The sequence below is a fragment of the Cupressus sempervirens genome, chromosome 4 (assembly GCF_028749045.1).
Source record: "Cupressus sempervirens isolate cs-2001-9-10 chromosome 4, ASM2874904v1, whole genome shotgun sequence".
NCBI lineage: Eukaryota > Viridiplantae > Streptophyta > Pinopsida > Cupressales > Cupressaceae > Cupressus > Cupressus sempervirens.
Window position 1 is genome coordinate 432,265,884 of NC_143121.1, and position 20,046 is coordinate 432,285,929.

The following is a 20,046-nucleotide window of genomic DNA, read 5'->3' on the forward strand; positions in this document are numbered from 1 at the left end:
AAACACAATCAAAACCTTTGTGGTTTGAATCAACAATATAAATCTCATGTGCAACACACTTAACCTGAGTACCATCATAGGAAGATTGAACAACCTCATTACTTTCATGTGAAATGGATGATACCACATGACTAGAGCTACTGTTGCAAAAATTACAATAGGTATCAGACCTTGGAAACATGCTTTCAGCATCCCTAATGGACTGATCCATGATTGTAATCTCTTCCATTTTGTGATCGACTTGATGAATCAATGGTGTGCTATGTGTCTCCTCCTGATCTAGAGTTATTTCTTCTTTAGGAATCCCACATGATGACTGATTTTTGTTTTTCATAGGCTGCAACTCAAATGATAACACATCTTCATGCCTTTCTTCTGCATACCTTGCAAGTGACTGATCCATTATGGTGTTTTTATCATGAACATGGATAGGTTGACACAAATCTTCTTTCTCACATGAAAACATATCATCAACTATGGCATGGTATTCCTTTTTTGCAAGCTTAACCTTATGACAAATTTTTGGATGCATGTCAATGCAATCTTTGAAATGAAAGTTCTCCCTAACATATTGAGGAAGAGTATTATACTCCTCAAGTATGCTAATTACTTCCGTTTTCCTGTCTAGTGGCAATGGATCCTTTCTAGAAGAAGATGATGATCCACTAGCATGTCCAAATTTCCTTGACATAGAATCATTGAACTGCTGCAATTGAAGCTTGAATTTTTGTTGTGACTGTTCCCATTCTTTCCACAGGGTTATATCTCTTAACAATTTTGCCATAATGAATTACCATGCTGACCAACTGAAACTAACATGCCAGAGCAAAAATTGACCCTGTACAGCTAATATGAATTATCAAAACTTTTGATCTAGTACCCAGATGCCAAAATGAATTATCAAAAATTTTTAGCCAGTACCCAAATGCTGAAATGAATTATCAAAACCTTTTATCCAATACCCAGATGCCAAAACGAATTATCAAAACCTTTTAGCTAGTACCCAGATGCTGAAATGAATTATCAAAACTTTTTATCCAATACCCAAATGCCAAAATCTGTTGTGACAATTTCTCACAAACCCTACAGGCTGGCAGGATGTAGGCTCTGATACCACTGAAAGATTCCTGATAGATGCCCTTGCTGATCTGCTGTAGTTTTTAAATTAATAAACTATATTTTCCTGTGATTTCTTTGATGGTCTTTGAAAATAAACAGAAGTTGCAGAAGGTTTTGTTTTTGTTTTGTGTTTTTTGATAGTTTTCACAATAGTAATGAATAATGAACAATAAACATGAGAGGAGATTGAAAATAAATAAGAACATAGAACCAAATCAGAATTGCTATAAATCGTACCAGGCAGATTTTCTGATTTATAAAGCCAAATAATAAATCCAATGCAGTTCCAAGGAGCTTACATCCAACAATGATGCCAAATTGCTGCAAATGGCAGCCGTAAGACTGCAAGGAATCACGTCCCAGCTGAAAGAATCAATCTGTAACGCTAAAACCATAAATTTGCAACCTGAATCCATAATAAAGAATGGTGTACTCTATCCCTGATAGCAATGCACACTGTCTGAAGAATCCAATGCCAATAACTGCTGAGGGCTACATCCCAGCCAATCCAGAACTTGGGGTTTGCGTCCCAGATGAAGAATTGCTCTCTTAGAGGCAATTCACAAAAACAAGTTTTTCAATATGCCAAAGATAATAAGAAATTAGGTCTCCATCTCCTTATATCCCCTTCCAATTGTAAATTGAACCCTAAAGGGAAATTACACTTTGCCCTTTAAATAAAATATAATAAATAACATTTTCCCAATTAAAGTCGTCCATGCTATAGGAAAAATATTACTTTATTAAAATTCCATAGCTATAGGCACCAAAAAGTCTACAGATGGTAAAAATCATGTATAATAATTCGAGACCTTTCCGACGAGCTATAACACAGAGGTGTACCTGATCAACTGAAGCCAAAATCCCCTTATTACTCCAAAATGGTTATACTATTAACCTTATTTTAATTTATTTAATCACCAACTTAGGAAATATTTAAATATATTAAAATATTTCGTAAATGTTCCCAAAAGGCCCAAAATGACCAATCAAACATGAATCTGACGTTGTCACCTGTCTGTGACTGATGCCGGACAAGATGTGTCAACTGGTAGTCCATCCCTAAAATCTAGGGATGCTCCTAAAAAGTAGGAGACAGCCCCAATCAACCAAAATTGAGTCCCAATGACTCCCCTGCTGTGTGCTCCTCTGAGAGAACTGTCACTGAACTGGGAGTTCCTCCTAAAAAATAGGCATGTCTCTTAAAAAATAGGAGATGCACTCTAAGTCTTCAAAACATTCGCCGAGGTCTCCAAATGCCTCCTAGATCACTCCTAGTCAATCCCTACAAATTAGGAATCCCTCCTAAATTGTAGGAAACTATTGTCTACTGCTCCAAATTACTTGGGAAGCTCATGCATGACTCTCAAAGTCCCTGGGTTGGTTCCCTCTATGCTCTGCTGGCCTATGGGAACTAGATAATAGACCAACCCTGCTAGAAATGTTGTCACTAAGGAAGGGCAAAAATTGGGGACATGACATACTCCGTGCTTTATTGATTGCTTCCGACAAGGTGACAAGATTGAACCCCTTTACCCAACCTTTTAGAGGTTCTGTTAGTCCGTCCATGAAGAGCATTACCCATCTCCTTTCGGAAATGTTCGTGACCAAAATAGAAAGTTTTAAAAATTTCGCAATGAACCGATCGACCAATCTAGTTTGTCTCAGTTTCGCCAAATCTTTGAAATTGAGCTCCAGGTCTTTAGCATCAAATCGTTCTATTAATTTCTCCATGAATTCTGCATAAGTATTTATTTGATCATGTCCTAATGTGATGGTGCCGTGGTGCCACGATTCATGTGCAGCTCCCTCCAAGTGCAGTGTGGCAAATTTGATTGCTTCTTCTGGCATAGGATTCAGCTGGAAGTAGGTATCGGCTTTCATTACCCACGCTTGCGTAGATATGGAACCCGATCCGTCAAATGGAGACAGATTTACCTTACTCAACTTCCTTCTAAGATCATCATTAAAGAATCCTCTGTTTTTGCCTTCCGAATATCTCATTCTCAGATCTGCGTAATCTTTGTAGGATATATCTTCTTCAAAGTTTGCATTCTTCTAGTCTTCGCTCATCTCTTCGAAGGTTGGTTGTCTCCCTCCGTGTTGTGCCTCCGTCCGTGGTGGAAAAGTCGGCATGGAAGGTCGAGAGTGTGTTGGCTGAGGGCTTGATTTACCCAACACCGAGTCTACATTGTGACCATTTTGTTCTTTAGATATTTTGTTCTCTGCCAACTTCTTGAGAGTTTCTTCCATGAATGGCTGCATATTAGTGATCTGTGCCTGATTCCTGGCAAGTTCCCTCAGTAGTGCTACAAGTTCGGCAGCGGTCGGTTCCTGGTCATCAACCATTCGATCAATTGAATGTGTCCTCTTTCGGCTATAAACTCTCATTCATTGTTCATAGGCTGGCAGGGTTGAAGCGCTTTGATACCACTTTAATGTTTCGAAGCCCTGGTTTGGAGATAGGAGGGTTGAGTAGTGGCTTAAATGGTGCACGGAGTAGTGTATAGTAACCATACAGTGTTGAGTAACAATTCCAAATGTCGGGTATAACCGTATGGATTAGAGGGGAGGGTGAATGGAAGGAGAGAGATGTTCGTACGACTGGAATTTGTACGCTATTTTACTTGCTTGTGTGTTGATAACCCATATGCCAAGAAGCCTAATCGTATGCCGTACAGTGGTGTAGGGAATAGGTGTGAGCCATACGGTAGAAGTCCGTATGGAAGGTTGTGCAATAGGAGTTCGTACGGCGGGTAAGGGGAAAGCCGTACAATGGCTTAAAGAGGGGCCGTATGGTGATTGCAGAAGGAGTACGGTGTGAAGAGGGGTGGCAGGCTGTTCAGGAGCAATGTACGGCGAGGTGTAATGAGGGTGAAGGCCGTAAGGAAGAGGTAGTATGGAGATGGGTTAGATATCCGACTTAACACAGAATATAATCTTGGTTCATACACAAACACAATAGATTCTGATGAAAACCACAATAATAGAGATTTGAATACGAATAATAATTGCCAGAAGATAATGCTCCGATTTACTAAATCTAAGCGAAGTAATACATGCAACAACGGAATAGGGTGAGGGTTGAATCCCACTAAAACCACATGAGCCAAATAGGGAAGATCTTTCACTTCCGAAATGGCGAACAATCCAGAACTCCAACAGGAATTCGCAGTACAAAGAAATATAATCCAAAAGCATACCTATAGACTTCCTACAGGCTGTGCTTAAATACCTGTCGGGAAACCCTTCCGAGGGTGTACAAAGATAGCCGACGGCGACACAAACTTCAAAGACAAAAATAAAAATGGGTCCGAGACACATTAAATCAATAGGCCCATTACAAAAGTTTAATTTATTATTTATTTTATAACAAAAACATTACAGTTGCTTACCAAAAAGCATAGTAAAGTGTTTATAACATGGAATCATATGTTATTTTTGCCTATAGACATTGGAATTGGATGATAGTTATTTTTGCAGTTATTCTTTTAAAGAATATAATCATTTAAATCATAGATTGTGACATGCTAGAACTATATAATCTTCATGAACCAATAAGCGTCGTTTGCTCTGAAATTTCGAACACCTAGGATTCACCGGTTGTTTAGCCACGGAAAAGGTGAAGAGGTGAGATAGAATTTGCAAGCATAAAGAAAGTGAAATCAGACTTGATACATTTAATATAATTAAATAATCTTACTTAATAGCTCATGCTCGTCCCTAATAATGTTTCTTGTTGTCAAGTCGAGTGGTGGTGATCGGGTCATTGAACCCATTAGAAAACCTTGGTCAAGGTAGTTTAAAGGCATGTTTGCCATCTATTGATCACTTGATGTCAGTGGTGCTAGTTATGCAGACATGTCCGTCCATAACTGTGTAGACAATCTAAACATTAGAATGCTCAGGTGGCTAGACTAAGAGTATCCCAAGCCCGATCTTGGGGTAGGGAGGGCCTTTCTAATTCAATAGATTGTGTGGGGATAAGTATGGTCTGAGGTTGGGAGGTTAAGCCTAAGTCAATGCTTCTTCTCTTAACGAAAGCTAAGGCTTGCACAACTAGCTAGAGACCCACCAAATGATACTTGTATGTTTCTTTCCTTCTTTCCATGATAAGCATTTACTTGTAAATAGAAAATATAGTAATCATTAATCTAGTTATTTCAGTTGATCATGGATATAGTTATTTTTAGTTAATCGTTAATCTAGTTATTTCAGTTGATCATGGATACAGTTATTTTCAGTTAATCGTTAATCTAGTTATTTTAGTTGATCATAGATACAATTATTTTCAGTTAATTGATAAATTAGTTATTTCAGTTGTTCATTGACATGGTTGTCTCAGTTGAACATGGATATTTCAGTAATCATTGATAGTTGAGACAGTTAATGTCATATGAAAAGGAATACAGTTATCTGTTCAATGAATGTTGGGAAAATTCTTTATAAACTGTCTTTGTTTTTGTTAAGAAAAACCGTTTGTTACACCAAATATATGCCATTTTATTCTTTCTGTGACCTAGTGTATTGACATTTGTAAACCCTGCCAAGAATTTGACTTGAAAAAATGCTAAATCAAACCCTGAGAATCTATCAACTGGCATACTGATTTAGTCAAGCACAATGAGCATGTGCACACAAGGATTTTGTCTGATTCAATTCCATGCGTAAGATATTACCGATCAAACTTATTTTAAAACACTGTATAAATGCAGATGTGAAAACACTAAAAAGCTGATTTGGATTGGACCCGTTAAAAATAGCAAACCAATTCTTGAAACTCTGGCAATTTTATGCTAGTACATTTACATGCACAGAATCCAGATAACCAACTTACCCATCATGACCTCCATCTGACCCCAAAATGTTAGTCCAAAAAGTTGGCTACCTGGAAGACACCTTAAAGTGAAAAAATCAATAAAAACTGCTTTTGGAATTGGTTCTGAAAAATTACCAAATAATGTCCAGAAGCCTTGCCACTGATCTTGATGGTATATTTAGATGTAGACAATATAAAGAACCCATTTGTTCATCATGAAATTCATCTGGCATGGAAATATTAATATGCAAAGCCTGCCTCTCAGAGAAATCTATCACTGTGCACTCTGAAATTTTAATAAATCCTGTTTAGATTAGGCCTGGTAAATGTATCAAACAGATGTCTCCAGGTCATAGAATGGATATGGGTGCTCTTCTCACGATTACATCATAGGGGAATGGAATTTTCAACCTGACACCCAGCTGGGCGAAAGAACTAGGCATCTAAAGTAGGCAATCTAACTTTTCTGAAAGCATGCAACATTCAAGCCTGAATAAAACTCCTTTGGGGAACAACCTGGCAAATAGGTCAAATGAATTGAGTATGGCCTGAGAATGGGAAGGAAGGCTATTTTCCATGTCTATAATATAGTGAAATATTTAATTTGTCATGAAAGTCAATAGTATGTGAAAAGCATGCTTCTAAAGGAGGCCAGTTGGACAGCTGGAAATGCACATATTGTTAACATTTTTAAACCTCTCCAAATGAGCACTTAAAAAATATATCAAACCTGATCATATGGGCTTCCAAATGGACAAATGGGCTTATTGATTGGTGGTGAACATAATCCCAAGGTGATGTGGTATGACAATTTGTGAGTGTATGATTATTAACTCTCCAAGAGGGCTACTTAGAAAGATTTCTCCAGGGGTATTTCTGATTATGCAAATCAATCTGTTCAACCAGGGCCTTCAAAACTCTATTTTTTTTAAAGTCCAACAATGTGAACTTTAGAGAATTTTACTTTAGGTCTAGGATATACACATAAATCTACTTTGAAATGTTTAAACATAAAGCACTTAGTTCTTTCATTGAAATAAAGCAATAAACATAGCACACATCACAGTAACAATGCTGCAAATATAAATCTAGAAACACCCTTGATATTTGTATTTATATAAATTCAGGTGTATATTCATGGAGAAAATTCTGCACAAATTTCGTTTTTTTTTCAGAAGCTGACTTGATATTGATACTCAAATATTATAATTATGCTGTACAAAATTCTTCTGTGACCCTAAGTTAGACACTACACTCTGCTGCAGCCCAAAACACAAACTCAGAACCCTTTATGATGGCCCTGAAATCCCTTTTATAAAACAAGGGGGTAACAAGCATCAGGCCTTGTACACATGTCGATTTCTCTTTTGACAAGCGCTCAAAACAAGAGAATATGCCAAAAGGCATCTTTGATGGAGTATGAGACAAAATATTTACGCTGCTTTAAGGGAATGTTGGAACTGAAATGGTGCAGAATTTGATGAGGATTCTTCATCCCATGAACTGATCATGGTTGGAAGTTTGGAACAAACAAGTACAAATGCAAGAAACAAGGAGAACACCACGTAAGTGCTGAGGATGTAACCAAGGCACTGAGTGTAATGTCCCCATTTTAGCAGTTGACCAAGTGTGTGTGCGTTAGCCTTGTTCTACATGGTCCCGAGGGCTAACGAAGGGTTTAATGAGATCTTGGAGTGTTTTGGCCTAGTCATTTCCAGTTTGGGCCAAAACGAAGTTGATTTACTCAGTTTCAGGCATACTTACTATTTTTAGTAAGTCGATAGGACACAGTGCAGGTCAATTTTGGTGATTGGATTCGATACTCCTCGGTGAGAGCTTTCCGATGAGCTATCACTTGCATTATTCGGAGTTCGATTGCTAATACATTTTAATGCCTGAAGTTTTATTAAAAGTAACGTCTAATTTAATTGTAAAATATTAAAGTGTTACTTTAATATTTATTTTATGGTGATGTGTACCCAAGGTAGACATAAGGGGTATTTTAATATATGTTTTATATTACACATCTTTTATCCCACATTGCCCATATGAGTTGAACGGACCCTTGGGAATAGAATAAAAAGAAGCATTTGTGGCTTCATTAGACAGGTTGAATATGAGAAGAAATTGGTGTGTGAGTTGCAGCTCCGTTCTTGGCATTTGAGGACGTCTATCCTCTCTTGTAACATTCTAGATGTCATTCCCTTGGGGTTTGGCCTTTGGAATTCTTTGTTATTGGCTTCATTATCAGGCCGTGTAGTTGCATTTCCGGCTACAGGCAGATTTGGTATTTTGCTCATATCTTCTTCACTACTTGTCCGACGCTTATGCCGCTTGGAGGGAATGGTATTATGAAGGTAGTGGACTGATTGAAGGACAAAGTATTGTAGCAGCAAGTTCGTAAGCATGGGCTGGAGTATTATGTCAATACTGCTGAAGTAATTAGTGAGTTGATAAATCTGCTATGTATTTGGTTTTATGAATTCTGAAAATAACATTTTATTAGCAGCATTTCATTTCCACTTTGCATATCATTGTAGTTTCTTTCTTGTTTATGTTGTATGATACCAATTCCATGCACGAAACACAACAAACAATAAACGTTTGATTTCCGGAGTTATAAGGGGTTTAAAACATTAAACGGAGAAATAATAAGTTGAATGCAAACTGTTTGACATAATTCCTTTCAGCAATTTGGTTTAGTTTTTTGGGACATTTAGGGGTGCCCATTACAGTGGTATCAGAGCTATAAGTCCTGCCATCCTGTGGAGGTCTTATAGGGAATTTGGAACAGCCGGATAGAGGGAAAAAGTGTTTGACGAAATGTCAAAACACTAAAATCAGAAATAAATAAAAAACACAGGCTAAGCATTTATCTTTGAGCATGCGACAGGGGTCTTATAATTTCCGTGATACCAGAGCAAGACAAAATAGGATTTCAGACTTGCAAAACAAACAGTCTAGTACATCCATGCAGGTGGACATTGAACCCAACCATACAGACACAGAGGAGATATTCTTTGATCAGGACAATAATATGGGTGATCGAGATGACAGGAATACAGGATTAGGCGGAGGTAGAAATGCTGGTCCAGATCAGGGGGAGGCACTGTTCCGACAGTTACTAGATAAATTAGAGCAGGGGCAGCGTATGCAGCAGGAGCAGAATAGGCGAATGGACATGATGTTGCAGCTCATGGCTAGACAAATGGGTGTCAATATTAATCCAAGTGATGCCAACAACAGAAACAATAACAACGAGGGAAACAATAACAACGGGGGAAACAATAACCATGGAGGCCAAGGCAACAACAATGGTCCTGAGAATAACATTAATGGTAATAATGGACACGGCAACAATGGGAATGAGGCTGATAACTTTAGACACGTTGCACGCCCAGCGCGGACTTTCAAAATTTTACATGTTTTAGCCCATTCACAAGGTGTGAGGGGAGCCTTTTATGATGTCTCAATATACTTCTGATCATCTTTAACTCATTGCCAATATTAACCAAATGTTGCAAAAAATAAAGATCAAAATATCCTTTTGTTTCACAAGAACAGTTAAAATTGGCATCATGCCAAGTCTGTTTTTCACCATACTTTTCAGTATTATTTCTATCCTTCTCTATTCTGCAAATGCTCTTCTAGTAGCGTCGTGTCTTTCTTAGAGCTTACCAACACACTTCATCAATTTCTCAAACTTTTTATTCAAGCCCTGGTAAACCAAAATATTGAATTTTGCCAATTTCATATCTTTAATAAGATCCTTTTCCTTTTTGTTTTTTTATTCCAATGCTTCCTTCTGCCACTTTCTTTTCTCAACTGTTCTATCTTGCAACTTCTTTTCAAATTGTTCTTTTGATAGTAGAATTTGTGGGAGAGCTGCACATGTGGCACTGTTTAATCTCTCATTCAAATCAAACATTTTTTGTTGATGATACCTCTGATTTTCAACAAACATTATTCTAGTTGCTGCTTCTGAAAACATGGTTGCATGACAATTAAACTGGGCAATGTCAACTCGATTTGTATTTTCCAGTCTATAAACAACTAGATGTCCCATAATTTTACTTGGATCCTCAATTGCTTGGTTGTCAGGTACATGCCCTTATGGCATCCCACACGGACTCGGTACATGTTTGCCCAGGGGTAGGCCTGGGTGTGCCCAGATATGTACCCAGGCATACCCAAAGGTGCTGAGTGCCAGAAAGTACTTAAAGCTACAGAAAACAGGCATTTGACCTCAATGTTTATTGCTTTTTTTATGCAATTCGAGACCCTGCAATATCAGCTAATCCTAACTGCTGCCACAGACTGCCCACAATTTCTGATGTACACTTGAAAACAGGGATATGAAAAATGACCATTATGTACCAATGCAGGAACAATGTTATTCATGACTGAAATGGATATTTTGCTCCTTGTTGGAAGCTATAATTCTGCTAACTGATGAATTTCTGCTAAACTACCTGCCTTGTATGTGGCTGCAAATTCTGTCATAAACAGTCTTACATATTGAGTGTCCATTTGACTGTTCAAGGCACAATATTTTTGTTTCTTTCCTGTGAAGTGCCTCGTAATTCAATCCTTACTAGCCTGTTGCAATCTGCAAGGAGAAAATTTGAGCACAACTATGCGTTGGGCAATCAGAGCAGCAACTGCAATGAGTTTAATACTAAACTTTCATTGAAAATATGGGGAAGGAGCTCAATTTGAGTTCTCTTGCACACTATTCCTTAAAGTTGGCCAATTTCTAAATGTAGCTGCCACCTTAACATGACCCACTGTCATAGACAAAGAATCATATGCCCAATAGATTTACTGCCAGCAGAAAGGGTCTGGGAATGGAGACAAGCACCAAGAACTTGGACAACTAAAATTATTGCTATTAAATGCCAATTGAAATATCATACAATCAAATGTATTTAGTTTTACAATTCTGTATATTTATTTAAATTTTCTGTATATGTAATCAAATATATAGAAATATATAGAAATATATACATGCACCCAAGGGAATTTTGGTTCCCCCCCCTTACACTTGTATCCAATTCTTGTACCCATGCTCATGCTGGCAACCATATTGGAAACTTGGCTCAGTTGTTATTGGTCTCTTATTTAGATGGAGAATAGATTCAACAATACAAAATGTTGGTTAAGCTAGTGGCTTTCAATAGGCCAACAAAATGAATCAATAAAGCTAGGGGCTACAAGGAAGTCAATAGGGCTGGTAGAACAGAAATAGCAACGTAAATGATGACTTTTTAAAGGAACAAAACATGCAATGAGAATGAAACATGCATAAATGAGAACCAAAAATCATCATGACACTTCACATTCTCACCATGCCTGACACTTAAACTTTTATCATTAGCATCTGATGCTCACCCCTAATGGACTTTTGAGACAACAGCCATATGAATATGTTACAAAGCCTTTTGAAGTGATTTTCATGGTTTTGTTAGTCAAAGAAGAGTGATTGCTGTAAAGGATATGTCTACATGTTGAGTTGGCATTTTGGACTTTGTCTGGTTCATTTTTTCTATTCTTCCATCTCTCAAATGTTCATTCATAGACTCACTCAAGGTTAAGTATTCCAAGGAATGAAGTTGTAAGTGCATCAGAGTGTGCATATGAGCAGATTGCTGAATAAAGCAAGCTTTAAGGGTACTATACTTGTTCTCGATGCCCTTGGAGGCCACAAGAAGAGAATAATCTTGTAATGGTGCAGAGGAAATTGTTGCAAGAGAAGGCAAGACCTTACTCTTCCATAGCTTTTCATATTGGATTTCTCTGTGCTAATCCTTGTGTTTTGAGTTCTGTTCTAGTGGTTCCAACACTTCCCTTTTTACATTTATGTTCACTACAATCCACTATAATAACAGCTCTAAAGCAACTCATTCTGAGCTACAGATTCGAATGACTTTGAAAGCAAATAGGGAGTAAATAACAGACATAATTTACTAAGTTGTTTGGACATGGGATTTTTGTGTCATTAAATTAACCATGTATTGCCTGTATGGATTATGGATAATGACCAACTACTATTATAAGCTGTGCTTATTTGTATTTGTTTTTATTCACTTTCATCTTTCTAGGTCATCAAAGGATGGGACCAAGGAATAATAGGCGGTGCTGGAATTCCTCCTATGCTGGCTGGTAATACCTTGCTAGCATTGCATACAGTCATGTTTTTGACGGAGTTATGTTGTAGAGGGTTTGTTTTTACGAATTTCTTGTTCTTATGATAGGTGGCAAAAGGACTTTGAAGATTCCTCCAGAACTTGGTTATGGTGTAAGAGGTGCAGGATGCAAAGGAGGTCAGATTGCCAAAAATTTATTCCTTTATTGTGACAAATTTGAGAAAGTGAACTTTCTTTTGTATGCATATTCTACTTTCTTATATTCTTTTTACTTGTCTGTCTTTAAAATCCTTGAAATGTTGTTCACTGTGATGTTGAAAATCTTATTTCAAAATATTGGTCTGTAATCTGCAACAATAACTTTACCTAAACTAGAAGCTATTTACAATTTGAATAAACATTTTAAATAAGTGAAAGAAATGAGTTTACATCCTACTTAACATTTTAAAATCTCTCCATTGAAGACATGAATGCTTCTCATGTTCATTTCAGTGTTCTCTACCAATGATTGGCAACTTTGAGGTGTTCATAATCACTGAACATAATAATTTCTGCTACAAGCATGGATATTGATTATACATAACCTTTCCTATTTTAGTATGATTTCAAACATTCTGTCAACTTCTGAAGATCAAGATGCCTTGATATGTGAAATCATTGATATATTTGGATAGAGATTAAGTGCGTGGGTTTTTTCATTGCCAACTACGGACAATAGTTCTGGGCAGTGCCAAATATTTCATCAGTCATCCTTTCTCCCATGGTCCTTATTCTGCAAGAGCAAGATTGATTACATATGAAATTTCTCTATTTTTTAAGAGTAATCATATTAGGAGCACATAAACTTCAGGTTTTCATTATTTCGGAGATTCCAAGATATTAAACAAAAAATCAATTCATAGAGATTGTTGAGAAGATTAATATCTCATTTACTGGGCATCTAATTTACTACATGGGGTCTTTGTGCTCAAGGTAGAATTAGAAATAAGCATTTTAAAATGAACTTTGAAGACACTAGGGCACAAAGCATTCAAAAGGAAGCCTCTGCATTTGAAGCCATCTAATGCCATTTCACCATCACACACTTTAATACTGCCAAGGGAAGGAATTTAATGAATGCATTTTTTCCGTTGGAGCAAGATGCCACAAGAAACCTTTTGTAATGTCCCCTTTCTAGGATGATAGACATTTGTTCATGGGTTGATCTACTATTGGAGTTCCCATGGGCCAATAGAGTGTGTAGGGGACTCATATAGGACATATAGACCCAGACATGAGCTTTTCAAGCTGGTTTGGGCAGTCAACAACAGGTTTCTAAAATTTAGGAAGGATCCCTAATTTTTAGGGACTGATTGGGAGTTGTCTAGGAGGCTTCTAGAGACCACTGGGGACATTGGACACATCTCCTAATTTTAGGAAAAACTCCCACTTCACTGACACACTCTGAAGATGCACACAACATAGTAGATTCATTAGCACTCAGTTTCAGAGTGACAGACTCAATCTCCTACTTTTTAGGACGCAGTTCCTTGATTGTAGGAGGAAATTCCTACCTTTTAGGAGGTTGTGAGATTTTTCAGAGTTGAGGCTCTATGAGATCACCCCATGGTCTCAATTTCAGGAGATTTGGATGTTTCCCTATTTTTTAGGAGTATCCCTAGATTTTAGGGTGAGATTGCCAGTTGGCCCAGGTTGTCCAACATTAGTCACAGGTAGGTGACAAACTAAGTTTCATGTTTTGGAGGTGTTTGGGTTGTTCTTTGGCTACTTGGGAAATATTTTAATATATTTAAATATTCTCCTAAGTTAGCATTTTAATAATTTAAATAAGGCTAATTGTTTAGCTATTTTGGAGTAATAAGGAGTTTTCTAGCTCCATCTAGATCGATTTGCCTATGTGTGATAGCTTGTTGGGAAGAGCTTAGTCTCTACTATTTGATTATCACTTACTGGGACCTATTTGGTGCTTGGAGCTATTTGTCATTAATAAAGTAATGATTTCTTTCTATTTGATGGCTTTATTGGGGAAAATAATGTTATATTAAAGCCGAATTCTCCTATGGAATGCCAAAATAGATTAATTATTTGTCTCACACCTAGTTAGCTATCTCACGGCTTAATAAATGTTTTTTTAAATCATAGGGCTCTTTGTTGCTTTTTCACATTTATTGTAGAAGTCGAGTGGAGAAATACTTTAGTCTAACAAAACTCCATTGCAGCTAATCAACTCCTTTCTTCCTTTGTCAGAATAATGTACCACAAAAGTTCTTTACTCTTGGCAGGAAGACTTTAGTTACACTGTAGTTCTATCTCAGTGTTTGTGTTTGATCAAATTACTATTTTACATCTGTATCTTAGCTCCACTTACCTGTCTATGTTAGTCCACATGTCCATTAGTTTTGTTCGGTGTCAAATCTTCTCGCTCTCCTGTCAAACATATCTGCTTTGTTGTCAATCTCCTTTGCAATCTTTTAGGTATGCACTTTTATCATTCAGCTGTTTAAATATGCTTCCAAGTTTCCCAATTATTTACAAAATTGCAGTAGAGATCGGAAGCATTATAAAATTTTTGTTGATCCTTGTTGACTTCCATTGTGCGCTTCTGATGAATGCCAATTTGTGTGGATTGGAGGTGAACCTCTGTCAATTTCTTGCTTGGATGGTGAAAACAATGAGATCGTTATTATCTTTGTAGATAGCATGAGTTCATATCACTATGAAGTTGGGGTCGTTGATGGCGAGATGCCATATCAGGTCTTAGATGTGAAGATAGTGTTCATTGTAGTCCGCTTGGGTGTTAGCTCGATTGTTCCAATATGCATGAGCTTGTGTGGAGATTGGGGTTAGGGACCTGTGCAGAAGAATGTAAACAGGATGAATTGTAATTGTTACCACTGACTAAAGAACCAAGCTTATGAATGATTGTTGTCGCTAATGTCCATTCTATGTTGAAATTAGCAAATCATGGGTGAGATTCAATTTTGCCCGTGGATGAAGACGAAAAAATGTTTTCCGGTGGATCTCAATTTTGAATTTCTTGGGAGCTCTGTGACCCTTCAAACCACATGCTTGGTGTGTTGTGTCAACGATGCTTTATAGATCATATTTAGTTCAGGCATTTATGGATTGTTGCTCACTGGATGATTGCAGACCAATGTTGATATGCCTACAACGTGAAGAGAGCTCATCAATATGCCTTCAAGTGACAATGAGTTTGGAATTGATGACAAGGAAGGGAAGCCAATCAAACTAGGAGGAATATCTTGAAGTAAAATGTTAGTAAATAACTTAAATTAGCCTTTGTTTCAAACAATGAAGTTCGCGTAGATCAGTTCACAAATTGGTTCTCTTATTTTTATTTTATTATTTTATTGACTATCTTTAATATTTATTTAAAAAATTTGACTTAAATCTTTATATTATAAACTATATATGATAATAATAAATATAGTTTGATTAAAAAAAAATAGTTTAAAAAACTAAGCATACAATTGTTATGATATATATATATATATATTGATTTAAATTATTAAATGACAAATTAAAGTTATTTCCTAATAAACTTATCAAATAAAATATAATCCTCAGGTTCAAATGTTTCAAATAAACTTTTAACCACTTTTAACAACTCAAATTTATTCATTAGTCCACTCGGTCTCTATATCAACTTATTAGTAACATAAACTTGCAGTTCACTGTGTCAATAGTAACCTACTTGCAAAATGTAAAATTATAAGCAATAAAATGCATCTAATAACATTCACACAAATATAACTCTAGGATTTAATGTGGAAACCCAATTTGACAAAAACCACCAATAACATGCTACCAACTTTTCACTCTTTTGAAGTGATCTTGGTTAAGAGTCAACCTTGTTAAAGGTTACAATACACACTATTAGATGTGACCTTGTTAAAAGATTTAATCACCGTTTTAGGAGTGGCCTATTTAAGGGCTTAAGAACATCCCATTAGAACGTCACATTGATTAAAGGATTTACAAACGACTGTTAGGTCAACCTTGATTAAAGGATTTTAACTAATACAAAGGTTAGAAAGTACTAGTAGGTTGAACTGATAAATACAACTCACTTTGCAAATACAGATCACAGTGTAGCTCATCTGTTAATCCACTGATTGGCCTCCATTAACATCTCCATCACTGATTCGCTTGGAAACCCTTCAAGCAATCACACTTCACCTATGCTTAGCTCTTCATGGCCTTCTGCTCAAGTTCGCCAATCAACAAATTCAACAACTAGTCCAACCTTTCTTGGTTATCCTTATGCCTCCTTAAATAAGTAGCTTTGATCTTTTGTCACTTAAACATCACCATTAATCTTAAGATTAGATCAGATTCATTAAATCTTTCCATAATTTTATTTTCTCCTCCTAAATAATTCTCGAAACTTCTCTTTGAATTCATGCTTAGAAACACTCAGACACAGTTGTTGATGTGAGTTTTTGTACCACTACATAACATATTAGTAATTGGATATCCGATATGGAGTATCAAACATACAATTCCTCTCTTGAAAAGTTATTACTCATGGTATATGAGAATAACTCCAATATTCCTTACACTTGTGGATACTCGCTCTGTTTTATCGATGTGATTTGCTGGTAATCATGTAGACGGCCTTACACTATTCATTCGAGGATGACTTGGGCTTTTGGTGAGATGGTGATGATTTTGTATGAGTGCCAGGTGATGTTGATGGTGACGGTGGAGGATGTAGTGCCAGCTAATGTTGATTGTGTGAGGAGGCAATAATGGTTCTAATGACTTCTACCTTCCTAACTTTCTTAGAGTGAAATTCGACTACCCAACTACTCGCTATTCTACTCCTACTCCTATGAATGGAAAGGTTAGCAAATGGACAGGGATCGAATCTAATGAAAGCTAACCAGTGGCCCCACCTTCATAGATGCAATGATTCAAAGGAAAAATAAACTAGTTTGCCACACAAGACTTCCCAACAAGCCGCTAGGATGCTAGTGGTCTAGTATTGATCCCTATCAAACATTCACTAACATCACCATACAATTAGCCATCTACTTCTACTCTAACAACATGAAATGAAATCCTACTTTAATTTGAGAGATGAGAAGAACCATGCAATACACCAAAATGATCATGTATATCCACCATGCAAGTCACAACAATGAATAGAGAACAATTTTGATAGTATCTTGGCAACAATCCTCCAACATAACTCCCTCACAAATGTTACTCTAACTATTTGGAAGTAGAAACCATGCAATAATACCAAAGGCTCTTAATCACCATGCAAGTCACAACAATGAGAAAGAAAGCGATTTTGGCATTATCTTATGCAACAATGTTCTCCCACCCTTACAAATGAGAGCAAATGGCCTTTTGTAAATGCCAAAATTACAATTGATGGTAGAGATCAAAAGCAAAATCGACGATCCAAATTGAATCCTAGAAACCCTAATTAGGGTTGCCACCCCATCAACCAATGAGAAGATGCCACCTCGTCAATGGACCAATGAAAAAAGTGTAAAAGTGGCAACCAATGAGAAGGCACCAAAATGGCGGCCAATCAGAAATAGACACTTGTCCTATTCTAGAAGAAAGAGAAATTGCCACTTGGGCTTACATTAAATGATCTTCTAATACAAATCTCCCTTTTTCTTTCATTCTTTTAGCTAAGGCAATGAACTTAGCTAGCCTTTCATTGACTTCCTCCATGGGAGTACAAGGTGTATAGTTCATCTTGAATTTAGCTGATTTCACTATGCTGCTTGCTGCTTGCAGTGTCTTCTCGTAATCCTTTTCATACTCTTTTGCAAATCCAATGAAAGCGCTTAGGGAGGAAAGGGTGTTCAAATGTTTCTTCTTAATAGCAACCTTTCCTAGCTCGTCTAATCTTGATCCAAGTCTTGTCTCATTGATATCCTCTTCTCTGATGTCTTCAAAATCAAGTGCCATCCCAACGTTGCTCATCATGGTTGTAATGGAAGTATCGACGCCTGGGCTGTGATGTGCAACCACCTTCTATATATCTTCTTTGCCAAAGGGGATTGTCCTTCCTTTAGTCTGTCCTTTACCTGTATCATGTCTACTGTATCAATATTGGTGTCGGTTATTCGCTTCATTTTTGAGAAGAAAGGTGTTTTGGGTATCATATCCTCTTTGTCTTTCTTAGTGTTTGCCCTCTTAGGATTCTTGCTTGTACTAACATCCTCCATCTCCTCGCCCTATTACGGGATGGTAAAGTGGTAGACAATTAAACTAGCAGAACCAAGGGAGGAAATCCTTAGACTAGAACGAAAGAAGGAAGTCAGCTTAAGGACCCCTTTTAACTCTAAATGATTAAAAGTCACCTCTACCAATAGTTGGATCTATTATTTACCTTATTTTCGAGAAAAAAGTTGTTTTGGGCATCATATCCTCTTTGTCTTTCTTAGTGTTTGTTCCCTTAGGATTCTTGCTTGCACTACCATCCTCCATCTCGTCGCCCTATTACGAAATGGTAAAGTGGTGGACAATGAGTGCAAGAAGAACCAAGGGAGACAATATCTAGACAAGAATGAAAGAAGGAAATTAGCTTAAGGACCCCTTTCAACTCTAAATGATTTGAAATTACTTTTACCAATAGACGGATCTTCTTTTTGGAATTTAGGATTAGACTTTGAGAATTTCAAACCCCTTGCAAATCTTGAGGCCCTAGTTGTAGGAGAAAATTGCAGCCCCTCTTGAAAATCAGAATTTTATCTTCCACAAATTTCGGCTCCCACAAAATTCAGCACCCACAAATTTCGGCTCCCACAAAATTCACCTTCCACAAAATTCGGCTCCCACAAAATTCAGCTCCCACAAAATTCGCCAAGCAAGAAGAGAGGATTGCTCTTGCTAAAATCGCCAATACCTTGAGGAGGAAGAGTGAGAAGTGAGGAGGAAATGGGAGAGGGGCCTCCTCTTGTACCCAACTTTCCTACTCCCTCCAAGCTGGCCAACGTGGACCCTGGGAGCAAGAAAAACAATAATTAATGCACAATTATGGCCCACAATTAAATACTTAGCTAAATATTAACTTTGCTAAAATTAAAATTGCTTTTTTAAAAATTGCCAATTAGATCCACATTGCAAAAAGAAATTAAATAATGCCTTGGAGATGTTAAATACTTCCATTTAATGAGGATTTAGTAATTAATACGTCATTAAAATTGGATTTTGGCTAACCAAAAGCCATTTTTCAATATTAAATTACAAATTTCATTAAAGGCTAAAAAGTTTTCAAGGCAATTTTAACCCATTAAAGCCAATTTTTGCAATTCAATTCAAATTGATTTTACTAAGCCCCCTTTTTTTTTTACAAAAATAAAATCATTTTTAGAGTCTAAAATCGATTTTGCAATTTGATTTCATCTTCATAAAGAATTTTTTTTCACCAAAGAAAATCAAGATTTTCCAAAAAGTTCAAATCTAACAAAATTTCATTTTTTGAAAATTATCCAAATTTACACAATTATATCTAAATTTTCAAAAGCAATCTTTTAAGTACAAATTTTGCAATTTTATCCTGCCAAATGTTGTTTTTGAAAATTTTGTCCGGCCTAAGGATGAAATTGGTCGTTCTAGAAAATCAAGTTGGAATCGGGTGAAAATTAGCTAAGCCTCTCCCCACTGGCCTAAAGGTGTCCATGGCTTAAAAAATCTCAAAAAATAAAATCAAAATTGCTGGACAATCCAAAAATTTGCCAAGGTGATTAAAAAAAGGGGGTCCCCAAAGTTTTGGGGCGTTGGTGTGAGAACCTCACAACAACGGTTTATCATGCATTAAATGCTCTTGCTCATCAATACTTATCCTTTACACGCTTTGACCAATCTGAAAATTCATTTGTGTTGGTTGGGAATCTTAATTCCTTCACAAACTATCAAATGTTGACACTTGGTCAGTACTGCATTCCAATCTAGTTTTATTGGTTGAGATAT

The 20,046-nt window shown here is 36.8% G+C and overlaps 1 protein-coding gene across 2 annotated transcripts in view; it reads left to right on the top strand.

Annotated features, from left to right (window-relative positions):
- The window catches only part of LOC149561869 (peptidyl-prolyl cis-trans isomerase FKBP13, chloroplastic-like), a 139,107-nt gene that overhangs the window by 86,554 nt on the left and 32,507 nt on the right, over nucleotides 1-20,046 (top strand). For both annotated transcript variants that reach the window (XM_089825398.1, XM_089825399.1), the window contains exons 3-4: nucleotides 12,040-12,100; nucleotides 12,193-12,261. In XM_089825398.1, coding sequence (XP_089681524.1) covers nucleotides 12,040-12,100; nucleotides 12,193-12,261 — 130 coding nt within the window. The remainder of the gene's footprint in view (nucleotides 1-12,039; nucleotides 12,101-12,192; nucleotides 12,262-20,046) is intronic.